General features: G+C 56.6%; 1 protein-coding gene across 1 annotated transcript; it reads left to right on the top strand.

Annotated features, from left to right (window-relative positions):
• Positions 1-6,386: 6,386 nt before the first annotated feature.
• LOC115641766 (matrix metalloproteinase-9-like) lies at positions 6,387-15,068 on the top strand. Its single transcript, XM_030545142.1, has 5 exons — positions 6,387-6,674; positions 7,222-7,371; positions 9,359-9,523; positions 11,895-12,056; positions 14,171-15,068. Exons 1-5 carry the CDS (start codon positions 6,593-6,595, stop codon positions 14,323-14,325), a joined length of 714 nt encoding a protein of 237 aa, XP_030401002.1. The 5' UTR covers positions 6,387-6,592; the 3' UTR covers positions 14,326-15,068.
• The last annotated feature ends 348 nt before the right edge of the window (positions 15,069-15,416 follow it).

The following is a 15,416-nucleotide window of genomic DNA, read 5'->3' as shown; positions in this document are numbered from 1 at the left end:
CCCCAGGGAATTTCCTTTAAAGGCAATATTGAATAAAGCATCTGAGAAGTGCCTGGGGCCGCCTCCCCTGGCCTGGGCACAGGGACAGCAGGAGCGGGCACTGCCCCTCTCCAGAGTGGGGCAGGGAAGGGAGGGAGAATAGGTCTATAAAGAGACGGGCTGGGATTTGAGAGCCCATCACTGGCGATCTGGTGTGAGCCTCTGTCAGTGAGTGTCTGCACCTCCTGCTCCTGCCCTGTGGAAACCCTGGTGAGTCCCTCCCACCTTCTCCTGCCCCATGGAAACCCTGGTGAGTCCCTCCCACCTTCTCCTGCCCCATGGAAACCCTGGTGAATCCCCCCCACCTCCTCCTGCCCCATGGAAACCCTGGTGAGTCCTCTCTCCTGCCTCCTGTCCCATGGAAACCCTGGTGTCTCCTTCCTGCCCAGGGGCACCACCCTTCCTCCTCTCCTGTTGGTAACACAGCAGGGGCTAGGGGATATGGGTCGGGTGGTTCTGGGTCTGTGCCCCAGGCTTGGGGGTGCTGACACTGCAGGGTCCTGTGCAGGTGCCGGGATGGATGCCTAGGGCTGGACTCCTGCTGCTGCCCCTTCTCTGTGCTGTGCTGCACGTGGCTGGCTCCAGCCGTGTGGCACGACTGTAGCGCCATCAGTCACCGGTGCTCCAGGCAGCGCTGTAAGGGGGCAGGGAATGGGGGGGGTGTTGGATAGAGGGCAGGGGAGTTTGGTGGGTGGTGGTCATGGGGTGGGGGGTGTGGACAGGGCTTGGAGCAGTCAGAGGGTGGGGAACAGATTCCTGGGGCTCACAGGGCTGGTGCCAGGGGCAGGGAGGTTCCTTTGCCCCCACAGAAAAGATGAGGGGCTTGGGGGGGGAGGCCCTCACTTGCTCCCCACTCCCTGCCACAGATAAGATTGCCAGAGGCTGGTCTCTCATGGGCTGGAGGCTGCCGGTCCCATGGTGCTTGTGCTACGATCAAAGCTGAATGGGGCTGTTTATTTCTCAAGCCACAGTTATGCCAGTGGAGGAAGCTCAGCTGGGGCCGTTGGCAGCTTACTGCGAGGCGGGAGCATCTGGATCAGCTGGGCTGGGCTATAAATCCCATCCCTGGGGGAGCACCCATAGGGCCCAGGCACCAGCACAGCCACCAAGGGGCATGAACTGCCCTGCCCCATAGTCCTAGGGGGCACCACTGGGGTGCAGAAGGGACACGCAGACCAGCAGTCTCCTGATGTCTGTCAGACATTCAGTGGGTTCCTCCCAAGCACTGATGGATGTGTGACCCCCAAAAAGCCCAGCTCCCCAGCCACGCATTCAGCCCCGTTGCTATGGGGCCGTCACTCGCTGGGCAGCGCCTGGAACACCGGTGTCAGACTACCTCGCTGTATTCACACCCAACACGCTATTGTAACAATCTTCATACTAGGTCTGGCTTGTAAGGACTCCCTTGAACAGTCATAAGTTTTTGGTCATTATTGTCCTGGTAAAATGTGTGTGGCAACACAGTATGTGCAGTTAGATCTGTAGGGTGTTATTAACACATGTGCCAAACCGCAGAGTCCCAGGCAGACAGTTGGCAAACAAGTCTGTCCTAAGTAAAGGAATGTGTGTGCTGCATAATTTGCACTTAAGCAGTAAACAGAATCATCAAGCAGGAAGGGAAGACAAAGGCAGGTCAAAAAGGTGGAAACAAAACCAGTGGAGAACGTCCTTCCACACAGATTTTTTGTCTCTTAGTGCTCAACTTGGAATGTTTTTCATGAGGGGGACAGAAACTATAAAAAGGAGGGAAAAATATCCCAAGGAAACCACTCTCTCTCCCTGCCCATCGCATTCACGGCACTGGAAGTGACAAAAGAAGCGTTTGTTGGACTCTGGGAGAGGGGTCCGGACCGGGATTTGGGTCAGTAACACAGCTGAACGCACGGAGGGAGAAACTGCTTGAACCAAATATAGTTTGATATGTTAGGGATTAGTAAACGTCTTATCTTTAATTTTCTTGTATCCATGTCTGACTTGTACATCTCTCTCTTTGTAGTTAATAAACTTTATTGTTTTAGCTGATCCAGTGTGTTTAAACTGAAGTGTTTGGGAAACTCCATTTGGGGTGACGAGCTGGGTGCATATTATTCTCTGAAAGGAACAATGGACTGAATGTAACTTGCGCTGTCCAGGAGAGGGCTGGGCGGCACAGGACGTAGCTTTTTGGGGAAAATATGGGATTGGGGGAGTGTCGGGGTCACCCTGCAATATAACCCAGGCTGGTGATAGCCAGAGTGTTGCTGGCAGGCTGCAGTTACACACAGACACTCAGGGTGGAGCTTGCGTGCCGGAGGCTGTTTGTGAGTGGCCTGCATGGGAGCTATTTCAGCAAAGCATTGTAAGGCACCTAAGGGTGCAGGGCAGGGGTGACACAGCTGCTCATTAGTCTGGATTGTACTTTGGTATGTCACAGCCCCTGAAGGACAGGGTGGTGCCTGAGCTTGGCCCCAGCTGTGGTCCAGGCTGGTCCTTCCTGTGCTCTTACCCTTCCCAGCACCTACAACCTACCCCACATTAACCCTGCATTAGAACAATATCGTGCCCACTTGGGGCTTGCCGAGCCCCCATGGCCAGTCAGGTGCTGGAGAGAAGCCACACGGTCATAGTGCGGGCCGTCCTGGCGTAGTCCCTTGTGGCCCGGCATGGCTCAGTGGATGAGCCCTGCCTCAGTTTCCCCTCATCTGGAAAGCAGACCTTCAGGTACCAAACAGCGACCCCTTGGAGGTGACCAACACAGACTAAACCTTTGTCCCAGTGTCCCCCAGGAGGCTTGGGGGTGGGGGTGAGACACGGATGGTCTGGGGCGCTCACTTACGTGTCCCTGTCCCAGACCCATCCCAGCCCCTTCAGTCCTGGATCCTGGTGACTGATAAATGACGGCTGGCTTGGGATGCCTGGGCTCAGGGGGAGGCCCAGACAAAAAGTGGGGGCCCAGGCCTGGACCAATGGAGGGGGCACTGCCAGTGAGACTGGGAGGCCTCAAGCCCCCTGTGAAGCTGAGACACACGGACAGAGAGGAGGGAGCCAGAGGCACAGACAGAGACACGAGGGCCCAGGATGCTCTGACACTTGATTGTTGTTCATCACAATGGGAGGAGGGGAAAGAGTGGTGGACTTGGTAAAATCACAGGTTGTAAGAAGAAAAGTGCCACCACCTCCATCCCTGGATCACCCCAAACACCCCGATGGTGCCCCCTACCCTGCCAGCCCCCATCCCCCTGATGGTGACCCCCACCCCCATCCCCTCGATGGTGCCCCCTGCCCTGCCAGCCCCCATCCGCTCGACAGTTCTCCCTACCCTGCCATCTGCCTGACATTGCGCCCCACCATCCTCTCAATGGTGTCCCCTGCCCCACCATCCCCCCGATGGAGCCCTCCACCCCATCCCCCCAACAGTGCCCCTGCCATCCCCCATCCCTTCAACGGTGCCCCCCACCCTGCTATCCCCCGTCCCCCTGATGGTGCACCCCACCCCACCATCCTCTATCCCCTCAATTGTGCCCCCACCCTGCCAACCCCCATCCCCCTGACGATGCGCCCTGCCCTGCCATCCCCACCCAACTGTATCCCATCTTCCACCAATCCCCACCCCCCTGCACTGCCGGCCCCAGCACCCCCACTCATCTAGAACATGATGGAGGCTGCTGGCAGGGAAGTCGCATTTTGGTGCAGTCGCTGCCCCACGGTACACATCCTGGCCAGGCAGGTGTTCGGGTTGAGGTTGTTCCTGCCGAAGTCTCAGCAAATGTTGTTGCAGCGCAGCAGGGGCACGTCATGCAGCCGGTTCCAGGCCTGCAGCCTTCTCTGGGGCATCGCGGCCTCCTGGTAGATCTGCAAGAAGACAAAGGCCTTGGAGTTGTTGTTGATGAGGCCAAAGGTGTTGCTCACCATCCATAGGATGTTGTAGGGCCTGTTCTCGATGCAGGGTGGGTCGAGGGGGAAGATCAGGCACCTGCTATTCTTGTAGGTCTGGGCCAGGAGCTTCTGCACGGGGCTTTTCCGGCCGCCCTGGAGCAGGCGCCACTCAGCATCCTGCCCCACCCCGCTGAGCAGGCGGCTGACCCCAGCAGCCATGATGTTCCCCTGGCCTGGGTTGTACAGGCTGTCGGGATTATTAATGGCCTTCACCATGTCCTGCAGATGCTCCTTGGGCAGCTGCTGTTTCAGCTTTGCAGGCAGAGAGTTGAGAATTGAGCCCTTATGCTATACCTAAGGGAAGGCAAAGCAAAGGGCAGTGAGGGCACAGGAGGCTCCGGATGGCTCTGCCCCCATCCCTGAGCAGCAAATGGCTGTAGTGAAGGCCCTTGGTCTGGGTTGCATATGGCGGCATCACTGGCCGGTTCTAGGCTCTCAGGGCACCAGCCTGGGTCAGGGCATGTTTGCGCCCTGGAACAATGAAATACACTTGGAGGGTGGTTTTAAGAAGATTGGAAACTACCACAGATGCTCCCAGGGGACGGGGTCATCAGCCTGGTGTGAGCTTTGGTCCCTCAGTTCCACAGGCCTGAGTGTTACCACTTGAGCTCCAGGAGCAAGCCAGAGCTTTTACACGGAGCCACCCGAAGGCAGGGATGTGACACACAGTTGGCCCCTGGGATACACAGCGATTTGCTGGAGAGCTGAAGAATACTGGAGATTGGGGCTCCTTGGTTCTCCCTCAGGTTCTGGGAGGGGACTGTGACTGTGGTTAAAGGGAGGCTAACAACAACACAGTTATGTAGCACATTCACTGTGAAAGGCTGAGTCTGAGGTTGGGGTCTGCCGTGTTGGGTTCTCATCCCACTTTTGCCTGAAGTGGCCTTTTGCAGCTGACTTGGAGAGGGTTGGGGGTTCATAGCTGCCTGCCAGCCAGGACTGAGAAACAGGGCCCTGCTCTTTACCAAGGTCTATGATGTGCACTAGACAGCAGACATGGGAGCAGATCTCCTGGCTCCCAGCCCAGTGAACCTTCGCCTTAGCTATGATCTACTGGGAGGGAATCTTGCTCTGGGCTGACACAACATGGGCTTGGGAGAGCACAGGTGTCACCTGTGGAGGCAGAGTTAGCTCTGCCCCCACAGGACCCTTCATCCTCTAAGTATCGGGGGTAGCCGTGTTAGTCTGTATCCTCAAAAGCAACGAGGAGTCCGGTGGCACCTTGAAGACTAACAGATTTATTTGGGCATAAGCTCTTGTGGGTAAAAAACGCACTTCTTCCCATGCGTGGAGTGAAAGTTACAGATACAGGCACACGAAGAGAAGGGAGTTACCCTACAAGTGGAGAACCTGTGTTGACAAGGCCAATTTGGTCAGGTTGGATGTGGTTCACTCCAAATAACTGACGAGGAGGTGTCAATACCAAGAGAGGGAAAATTACTTTTGTGGTGAGACAGCAACTCCCAGTCCCAAGAGGGCTGGGGCAGCTGGGGGATGGGACAGAGGTGGCGAGGGGCACGGAAGATGGGGTGGGGGATGGCTAATGTCAGATTGTCTCAAGAACGGCACAGCAGTTCATATCTATATAATCAAAATGGGGCTTTCTCATAATTTAAAATACAGCTATCATAGTAATTAAATTAACACAATGTTGCTTTCTGATAATTTTGAAAATTCAACGGTACTATACATTAATATCTAGTTGTCATATTAAAGTTCAGATTTCAATATAAGAGTTGAAATGACAAGAACCGAAATGATAAATTCAAAATGAACCATTTCCCCCTCCTTGGAAGGAAATGTGCGGAGCAGGATTTTGTAATAAAGTAAAATGTTTCAGTCCAACAATTACAAAGTATTATATGGAGTCGGCACCTGTGGTAGGGCGTCTTTCCCCCTTTGATCCTCTGGCTAAACAATAACAATTCCTTGCTCGTATGCAGTAGATCTCCAGGCTCTTTGCAAAGGAGGTCAGGGTCATTATCCCCATTGTACAGATGGGGAAACTGAGGCAAGGTCCTGTAGCAGAGCCTAGGTCTTGTGCCCTCCCTCATCACTAGTCCGCCCCACATCCCTGCGGCCTGCTCTGGATTGACTCTGCTGAGCTCAGGCTCTGGCCCTGACCCCAGGGCAGTTCTGGGGTGCGTGTGAACTGGGGGTTTGACTCAGTGGAGGTGAATGGGCCCTTCCGGTCTCCAGGTCAGTCGCTGGGTTCCTGCATCCCTCCTGCTCCTGGCTGGTCCCCCAGCTCTGGCTCCAGCCGTGGCTGCAGTGAGCGTGGGACTTGGGCAGGGAGGAGGAGACGCCTTCCTGGTGGAACCTGCTCAGCAGGTTCCGGAGCTGACGCCCTGCGCCATGCGGCTGGGAGTGATAGAGACGGTGGCACTGCGAAGGCTGTAGCAGGGTCTGAGGAGGAGCAGCAGCGTCTCTGGCTCTAGCAGGCTTGTGGGGGCAGCGTCTCTGGCTCTAGCAGGCTGCAGGGGGCAGCGTCTCTGGCTCTAGCGGGCTTGTGGGGGCAGTGTCTCTGGCTCTAGCAGGCTTGTGGGGGCAGCGTCTCTGGCTCTAGCAGGCTGCAGGGGGCAGCGTCTCTGGCTCTAGCGGGCTTGTGGGGGCAGTGTCTCTGGCTCTAGCAGGCTCCATGCAGGCTGGGATGATGCCGGCTGGTGTCAGGCTCCTGGCCTGGGGCTGGCTGCTCCTGCCCGTCTGCAGGGCGCTGGAAGGTGAGACCTGGCTCCGTGGAGTTGTGTGATGTGGTGCCTGCAATGAAGCCACCTGGGCACTGTTGGGACGGTGAGGGGGTAGCATGCGGAGGTCCTGCCCTTCATTGGCTATCGCTCTGGTGTGTGGGACCTTGGCATCCAGGTGCTCCCATGGAGGCAGGGCTGGGAGCAAGTGTGTTTCACTGGCAGACATGGGACCCTGAAGCACAGCTGAGCAGGGGGTGCAGGGGAGGGGCACAGTGCACGGGTGCTGGGCAGGGGCTATCGGGCGCAACTGCCAGTCGCATCCAGACCCTCTGCCCGGATCTTCCACCAGGCACCGACGGAGCCTCCCGCCCTGTCCTGCGAGATCCGCCTTGCACAGCCCAGATTCCTCCGCCCCCCCCCAGATCCCTCTGGCACAGATTAGCCCCCCCCCGCTTTTCCTGGCACAGTCCGAGCTCCCACCCCATGTTCCCCCCAGCAGAGACCAGCCCCGCACCCCCAGAGCTCTGTGTTTCCTGTCACTCTGTGTCTGTGTCTCTGACCCTCTCTCTTCCGGTTTCAGACTGCGCCGCCTGTGTCTTCCCCTTCATCTACCAGGGGCGATCGTACCCCACGTGCACCCAGGACGGGAGCTGGGCCGGATGGACACTGTGGTGCGCCACCACCGCCAACTATGACCAGGACTCCCGCTGGAAGCGCTGCTATGAGACGGGTGAGGGCTGGGGCGTTCCCCCTTCGGCCTGAGGTGGGGGGCACCATCTGGTTCCCTGCGCTCCCTCTGCAGGGCCAGAACCCCAGGGCATCAGGCCACAGAACAGCCAGGAATCCACCACATGCGTCCCACATTCCTTTGCTGACACAAAACATGGTGGGAGGTGCATCAATCGCAGAGCCCAGGGGACTGGACTGAGGGGAATGGGGCTGTTTGCACCTCTCCCAGCTGTGGTTTCAGGCTCCCTGCAGATTCAGACAGGCTCAGTTACATTGGAGGTAGCTTCCCTCCCTCAGAGCAATGGGTTCAGGCTGCTGGCAGACTCAGGCAGCATCACTGCATTGGTGACACTTGGGGCAGCTCCCTCCTCTCGCAGCAACGGGCTTAGTCTCTCTGCAGACTCAGGCAGCATTGCTGTGTCAGTCACACTCAGGGCAGCTGCCCCTTCTCACAGTGATGGACTCAGGTTCTCAGCAGACTCAGGCAGAGTCTCTGCATTGGTCACACTCTGTTCATTATTTTGAGGTTCTCTCCACACCCATAAGGGTGGGAGGTGGGATTTTTTGTTGAAATGAAAAGGTGAGAAGCAGAGAGAAACAAAGCGAGTGGAGATGTCCCCGGGTGTGACCCTTGTGTCCCTCCACCTCCTGCTCAGGCTCTGTCTAGGCCAAAGAAACCTACTTCCTACAAGGAAATTGTCTCAGCTCCAAAGAACATTTTTCTAGGACAATAGTTCACTGATTCCTAGAGATGCTGGACTCAATGATCACTCGGTTGCTCTCTGTCTTTCCATGCATTGGAGCATCTATTGTTCCTTCCTCACCCCAAACTCAACAAAAAATTCCTCTTGGTCCATCCAAAAAAAGAAATGTTTGAAATTTTTGGTGAATCAAAAAGTTAAAAAAAAAATCCTGTAGGGCTGAACAAATTGTTTCTTTTCAATTTCAAGCATTTAAAAAACATTTTACTTTACAAAATAAAATGAAAGAAAATTTCTCAAGGGAAATGTTTTAGGTTTTTTTCGCCTGATGGAAACATCCCGCCGAGGTGGATGCGGATTTGTGAAACGTTTCCGCTGACCCTAATTGGCATTTTTCACAGAAAAAAAGATTCGGTCAAAGAATTTTACCCAGATCCACTTCTACTATGTCTGTGCTGTGGCCACCAGCGTGGGGCCTGATCTTGGCTGGGCCTCTGGACACTACGGCAATGCACGTCTGTAATAACCATGTGCACTGGACCCCAGTGCCATGTGTCCTGCCTGTGCCATGCAGCTGAGGGCAGTGGCTCTAGCGAGGTGGGGACATGCTGCAGATAATGGAACGGGCACAGTCCTGCCCTGCCTCAGCCTGTGATGCCCAGAGGCCAGCTGGGCAGGGGGGCAGTAGAGGAGATGTTGCTTAGGAATCTCAGCAGTGACCTCAGCGAGTGTCCCCAGAGCCCCAGGATCCCCGGGCGATGGGCTGTTCTCAGGTCTTGCCAGGGCTAGGATCAGGTGAGATGCAGCCACCGTCATGGAGGGGTGGGATAGCTCAGTGGTTTGAGCATTGGCCTGCTAATCCCAGGGCTGTGACCTCAGTCCTTGAGGGGGCCATTTAGGGATCTGGGGCAAAAATCTGTCAGGGGATTGGTCCTGCTTTGAGCAGGGGGTTGGACTAGATGACCTCCTGAGGTCCCTTCCAACCCTGATATTCTGTGCGTGAGGGGATGTCGGTCAGTGGCAGAGCGGGCTCTGATAAGGATGCTCCAATCCCTCCAGGTGGGCACTGCTGTGCTAATGGAGGGGAGGGTGGGTTGGGGATAAAGGCCCTTCTCCTCTCCATGCCTCAGTTTCACCCCCCTGCCCTTTGTTTGCTGCTCTCTGGGGAAGGGACAGTCTCTGGCTTTGTGTCTCTGTGGGGTTCCCTGGGGCGTAGCAATGAGAGCAGCCCTGCAGAGCCCCCCACGCAGCAGTGACACCTCTTTGTCTGTGTCTCTCCCCTCTCAGAGTATGGAGGCAACACAGATGGCCAGCCCTGTGTCTTCCCCTTTGTGTACCGGGGCCGGGCGTTTTACACCTGCACTGATGAGGCCGCCAAGCCACGCAGGTTCTGGTGCGCCACCACCAGGAACTACGACCGGGACCGGCGCTGGAGCTACTGTGCCGATACCTGTAAGGATGGGCAGCGGGGGTGCAGGGGAGGGGATCAGTGCAGGGCGGTCGGGGGCCACTCACCTCGCAGCCACCCCAGGTGGAATCCCAGCCGGGATCCCTACCGCACCCTCCTCCCAGTGCAGGTGTGCTGGGGTGCCGCTGTCAGGGACATTTCAGCCCGAGACACTTGAGCAGAAACGTCAGACCCAGTTCCCAGCACTGGCAGTTCTAGTGCGTTTATCCTGAGTCTCCCCACACTTAACATTGTTATTTATTAGGTGTGCTATGGTAGGGCCTAGAAACCCCACTCATGGCCAGGACCCTGTTAATTATTTATTAGGTGTCTTACGGTAGCACTGCAAGCCCCAGGATCTCATTGTGCTAGGCACTGTACCTTATGTATTAGATGTATTACGGTAGCACTGGAAGCCCCAGGACCTCATTGTGCTAGGTGATGTACCTTATGTATTAGGTGTATTATGGTAGCACTAGGTGCCTCAGTCATGACCCAAGGCCCCATTGTGCTAGGTGCTGTACATTATATATTAGGGGTATTACGGTAGCATTGGGAGCCCCAGCCATGGCCCAGAACCCCACCATGCTCGGTGCTGGGCATACCCAGAACATAAAGGCAGCTCCATGTGTCAAACCCCAGCTCCTGGAATCCTGTGACTATGGGGGAAGCTCAACTTTCAGTTTAAATGTAGAAAGGAAGTTTCTGCCCCTTGGAGCTTCAGGGAGAAGCTGGGACTGGGAGAACAGCCCGGGAACCCTCCTGTTGATTGTTGACAACCTTGCGATTTTGGGGGGGCCAGAGTCCCCATGAACGTGTGGGTCTGGTGACACTGAATCTGCCTGACACAATATGGCCCCTTATCCCAAACTGTGCCCGGGAGCTCAGCAGGGTGAGGCAGACCTGTTGCCCCAGGCATGACACGTAGGGAGGCTTTGGGGTGTTATAGGTGTAACAGCACAGGGGTCCCTCCCGGAGCAGGGTTTGCACTAGACAGATAGGTCTGAGGCTGTGGACAGGCTGGTACAACCTTGCACTCTGACACTGATGTAGTATTTGGTAACTTACGGTGCAGAAGCACCTGAAACCAGAGCTCAGGGGCCCCATTGTGCCAGGCGCTGCACAGACCCTGATCGAGATCAGGGCCTCTGACAACCAACGGGGGTTCCCAGGACTGTGAGCCTCTCTGTTACCCCACTCTGCTGCGGCTAAGCTGAGCGTCAACTCCCCAGCCGGCTTATCTGCCCTGCCAGCAAACTCTTCAGGACTCTGCCAGTCCAAACCTCAAAGCCTTTCACGGTAGCACACACAAAACCTGATCCGTTTCGCTGCTCCGTCAAAAGGACAGCACCCAGCCGCTTGTTGGCTTAACTGGGACTGACAAACCCTCCATGTCCATCCAAACTCCGAGCTGGTCCATGGTAAAAGTAAGACAAGTTTATGAAGTAAAGGACATGGGTTGAAGTGTGGCAAGCCGGAGGACTAAGGACAGAAACAGTCACAAACACCAGCAGAAACATACTTCTCAGGCTAGCACCGAATGTCAGCCAGTTATGATCTTTGTCTAAGCAGGTTTCTCACCTGTGCTCTGTTCCCTTTGGCTGAAGGACCAACAGATGTCCAGGAGCCCCAGCCTCTTGTGGCTGCCCAGTCATGGACAACCCCAGGGGGTTCCTTCCCCTTCTTTTGATAGCCCTGAAAATCTTTGCAATGTATTCTGTGCAATGTGGGTCCAGCCAAAGTTTCTCTCTCCTGCAGAGGCTGGGCTGTCTTTTCCCCTGCTTGGTAGCTTGATGGCTTTGTTTACCTTAGATGTAAATGGACTGGCATTGTCTCTGCGTGAGGAGCAGGCTGCCAGAGAAGCAAATGTCCATTCCTTACTCTAGGGCTTATTCATTGCTTGTCAAACACATCTGAGGAATATCATTCCAGCCCCTCTTTACAACTCTTTGTACACACCCCACGCAACAATTTTCAGGATCAGTGTGTTGTCCATTTGTATGTGATCTGCCCATGACCCTGGTTAGCTGCAGATTCTGCTAGGTGTGTGAGGTGTATTGAGTACGCCAGGCCTGACGGGCACTGCTGACCCACTGCGGTGCCTCCCCGATGGGCCTCTGTGTCACTGGGCCCCACTGCGCTGCACAGAGCCCGACGGAGGTCAGGGTCCCATCGCTGCACAGACACCTAGTGAGCGCCAGTCCCTGACGCAAAGAGCTCACAGTCTAACTGACCTACGGGCAGGAGAGGTGACAGGCACAGAAGGGGAAGTGACTTGCCCAAGGTCACTGGCAGGGAACCCAGGAATCCTACCTCTGAATGCAGTGACTTAACCTCTGCCCCATGCTGTCCCCTTCCCTCTCTCTGTCTCTCCAGTACTGGCCGGCAATTCCACGGCTCCTTGCGCCTTCCCGTTCACCTACCAGAACCAGACCTACCTGGGCTGCACGGCACATGGGGATGCCAGCGGGAGGCCCTGGTGTTCTCTGACCAGGAACTATGACGTGGACCAGAAACGCATGTACTGTCTGGACTCAGGTAGGGGCCAGGGAGAAGGACAGAACTACATGGGGCTTTGCTGCCTGGCTCGGCCTATGGGGACCCAGCATCCTCTAGGGCTGGTCGGCCCCAGACAGCCCCACTGCAGCCTCGGACACTTATCCGGGGTCCAGAGGGAGAGAGATGCCCAGCGCTGAGTTCAGTAGAGTTTCTTCACAGAACTGCAGCTGGCATCTTGCATGAACGGGTGGCCCAGTGGTTATGTACCTAGCCCGGGACTTGGTCACTATGAGATGAATTCCCTGCTCTGCTGCAGCCTTCCTGTGCAACCTTGGAGAAGTCACATAGCAGCTCCATGCCTCAGTTTCCCCACCCATGTAATGAGGATAATTGTCCTGCTTCAGAGGGAGTTAGGAGGGTAAATACCTCATGAGCTGTGGCAATGGGGCCAGAGGAGTATGGTGAGTAGATAGACTGGAAATTGCAACTGGGGTGTGTCACATCCCAGGGTATTTGGGTGGCTGAAAACTGGGGCGGGGTGGGAAAAAAAACCACAGATGTTTCCCTGTTGTTCCTGGGAACAGTTCTTGACACTTACCGAAAGCCGGGCTTCCCAGCCCATGAAAAACGCCTATGTCCCGGTTTCCAATAACCGTGGGATGCCGGAACATTTTCCACGGGAATCTCGATGTTAAAAGTTACCGAAGTTTTCATTGAAAAGGAAACTTTGGACAGTCCCAGGTGTCTTGTGAAAACTGCCATTTTTATGGGAGGAAAAAGGCCATTTTCGAAGGGGAAAAAAACCCCTTTTGTTTGACAAACATCCCCCCACTTAGCTCCAGCATCCCCACAGCCCATGGAGTGAGTCTTCCCAGCCCCTGGGATCTCCTAGTGTAGCCAAACTTTTAGACAGAAGTGGGGAGATAACAGACCCCCCTTTGCTGCATTGAAATCATCTGGGGCAACAAAACCTGCCCTGGGGCAGCATAAGTGCCTCACTGTGCCCCCTGCTGTCCAGTGGGGGATGTGTAAACAGGGCCAGGGGAGGTGCAAGGATCCCCAGCCTGTGGGGCAGCCTGGGTCAGAGCTCATGAGGGTGACTGGCCCAACCCCCCCTGCTTGGCTGCACATATGTCAAGGGTCCAGCCTGTGCGGGGTTGGGGCCTCCCTGCTTGTGGGCCCAAGGGATCAGCAGATCCCTGGTGTCCCCTCCCCTCCACTGTGGGGGTCACGGAGCCCCTTGGGTGGATCCTGCACAGCTTTTCCCCATCAGTGGGAGCTGGTGGCCATCTTTGTTGCCATCACTCACAAGCCCCGATGTCTCCGCCACTGACCCCAATGGAGGGGAGCAAACTGTGAGGTTCTAGGGGAGGGGGCTATGGGTTCGGGTATGGGGGTGCAGCTCCCTCAGCCCTGCTGACCCCTCCAGGGTGTGGCACAGTGGGGACCAGGGCAGGGCTGGCTGCGGGAGGGCTCTGAGACAGCCTGGGCCCCGGGGTATGTAAGAGCTGGGCTGGGTGACCCGCAGTGGGTGCTGCATGGCTCTGTGGGGTCCCAGCTATTTGGGGGGCAGTGTTCATGGGGCTGATGGGAACTCCTGGGGATGGGTGTGTTGGTGGGGGGGCGCAGTGTACTCTAGGGAGGGATGTAATTGATAGGGATCCCCCTCCTAGCTATTTTTGGCCCGTTGTAACTTTGACCAAATTTCCCCCAAATGAGGGGAATTTTAGGCACCCAACTTGAGAGGCCTCAGCGAAGCTGGACTGACAGAAAGCGCCGTCCTGGCCTGTGATGTAGGACACCTGGGTCTTCCACTTGCCCCCACTGGATGAGCAGGCGTGTGTCCCTTCCTCAGCTGTGCCTCCATTTCCCCTCCTGCCCAGTGTCAGTCTAGTCAATTTGGCTTCTCAGCTGCTTGGGTCAGGGCCTGTCTGTTGTTGGGTCTGTGCAGCGCCTGGCGCTGTGGGTCTTGGATCTTGGTTGGAGTCCCAGGCACTGCCCTGATACAAACGCTGCCATGTCTCACGTTGGGCTCCCAGGATCCCAAGTCTTGCCCGTAGCCCTGGCACGGGGCTGTAATTCCTCTGGGGTGGGGCTCCCCGGACAGGCCGAACGCGGCGCTAATCCAGCCTCCCTTCACTGGCTTGTTACAGATGGGCGCCCGGCTGACACAGTGGAGACCTCAGCCCTGACCTTGCTCTCCCAACCTTTCTCCAGAGCCGGCAGGCGGGGAGCTGAACAGGGCCGGCAGGGGAGGAAGAGACGTTGGGCGAGAAAGTCCACGGGCCAGTCAAGATCCAGCCATTAACACAGGTGACGTGGCTGTGTGGCTACTCCAGAATCTTCCCTCTGCACCCAGAGCCGCGAAAGCCTAGAGAACAGGGTGTTAAAATCCAGCCCCTAGCGGCCTGCATTTTGCTGGGCTTTGCTCCTGTCTCTGTCCCCTTGCCTGTCCTGCTCCCCCCAGCAGCCACACACCCCCTGCATCCAGCTCCCGTGCTCACACAGACTCTCGGAGCCCCCTGCTCTTTGGACAGCTGGGCCCTGCAGCCTGGATGTCTGGGGATGTGGCTCTGCCTGGGCAGACCTGAGGGGACTGTGAGGGGCTGGCGTGGACTGAACTATGAACTCTGCTACTGCACTGGCACTGCCATGGCGAGGGCCCTGCTGATCATCCCGGCTCTCCCCGGGCCCTGGGGCCTGTCCTGGGAATTCACCTGTGGAGGGAGCTTCGAGTCAGCGGTGGCTGTGTCACACTCAGGGCCAATGGCACTTGTACATCTCTGCCTCTGCTTCCCTCAGCCAGTCACAACAAAGGTCTCTGGCTGGAGGTGCCTTTACTCTGCCCCTTGCTGGTGTTGGCCCAAATCCCGGCCCAAAGCGATACCTGCGCAGAGATGGAGGCTGGCCGGCAGCCGGCTCCTGCCAAGGGACCAGTCACCAGAGGGGAGAGAGTGAGGCACCGAACCAAGCCCGGACACAGACAGAGCCTCCCATGGCGACCAAGGGGAGAGGGAGGCCCCAGTGAGTGAAGTCTGTCCTGTGTTTGGGGGGGACCCATCAGCCCCCTGGCTAACAGGGACGGAGGAAGTGACAATTGCACTCTGCGATGGGTGTGTAGACAGTCATAACCAATGTGGTTTCTGTGCTAGTCCGTCTCCCCTGCGGCCGTCAGTGTCGCTGCCTTGGGGTGTGGCCAGCCGTCTTTGGACTCCCGTTTGCCCATTAAGGGACTGGCCCTGGGCCGTGTTCGCCCCATGGTTAGATGCTGCAGATGATTTAACGCAGGTGTGGCTGCGTGTTCTTGTCACTGGCCATGCTTTGCCCTTGGTTTGGGGCTGGGCTGGTTGGACCCTTCGTTAGCTGGGGAGGGCTTGCAGGAGTTTCCGCTCCACACCG

This window comes from Gopherus evgoodei, unplaced genomic scaffold (genome assembly GCF_007399415.2).
Source record: "Gopherus evgoodei ecotype Sinaloan lineage unplaced genomic scaffold, rGopEvg1_v1.p scaffold_35_arrow_ctg1, whole genome shotgun sequence".
NCBI classification, from domain to species: Eukaryota; Metazoa; Chordata; order Testudines; family Testudinidae; genus Gopherus; species Gopherus evgoodei.
This window is presented reverse-complemented; position numbering and strand designations above follow the sequence as displayed.

Bases quoted from the DNA above. Each gene is read 5' to 3' on its own strand.
- LOC115641766 (XM_030545142.1), top strand. From the start codon at position 6,593: ATGCAGGCTGGGATGATGCCGGCTGGTGTCAGGCTCCTGGCCTGGGGC. The intron at 9,524-11,894 runs GTAAGGATGGGC...CTGTCTCTCCAG, and splicing joins GAGCTACTGTGCCGATACCT to TACTGGCCGGCAATTCCACG. The intron at 12,057-14,170 runs GTAGGGGCCAGG...GGCTTGTTACAG, and splicing joins CATGTACTGTCTGGACTCAG to ATGGGCGCCCGGCTGACACA.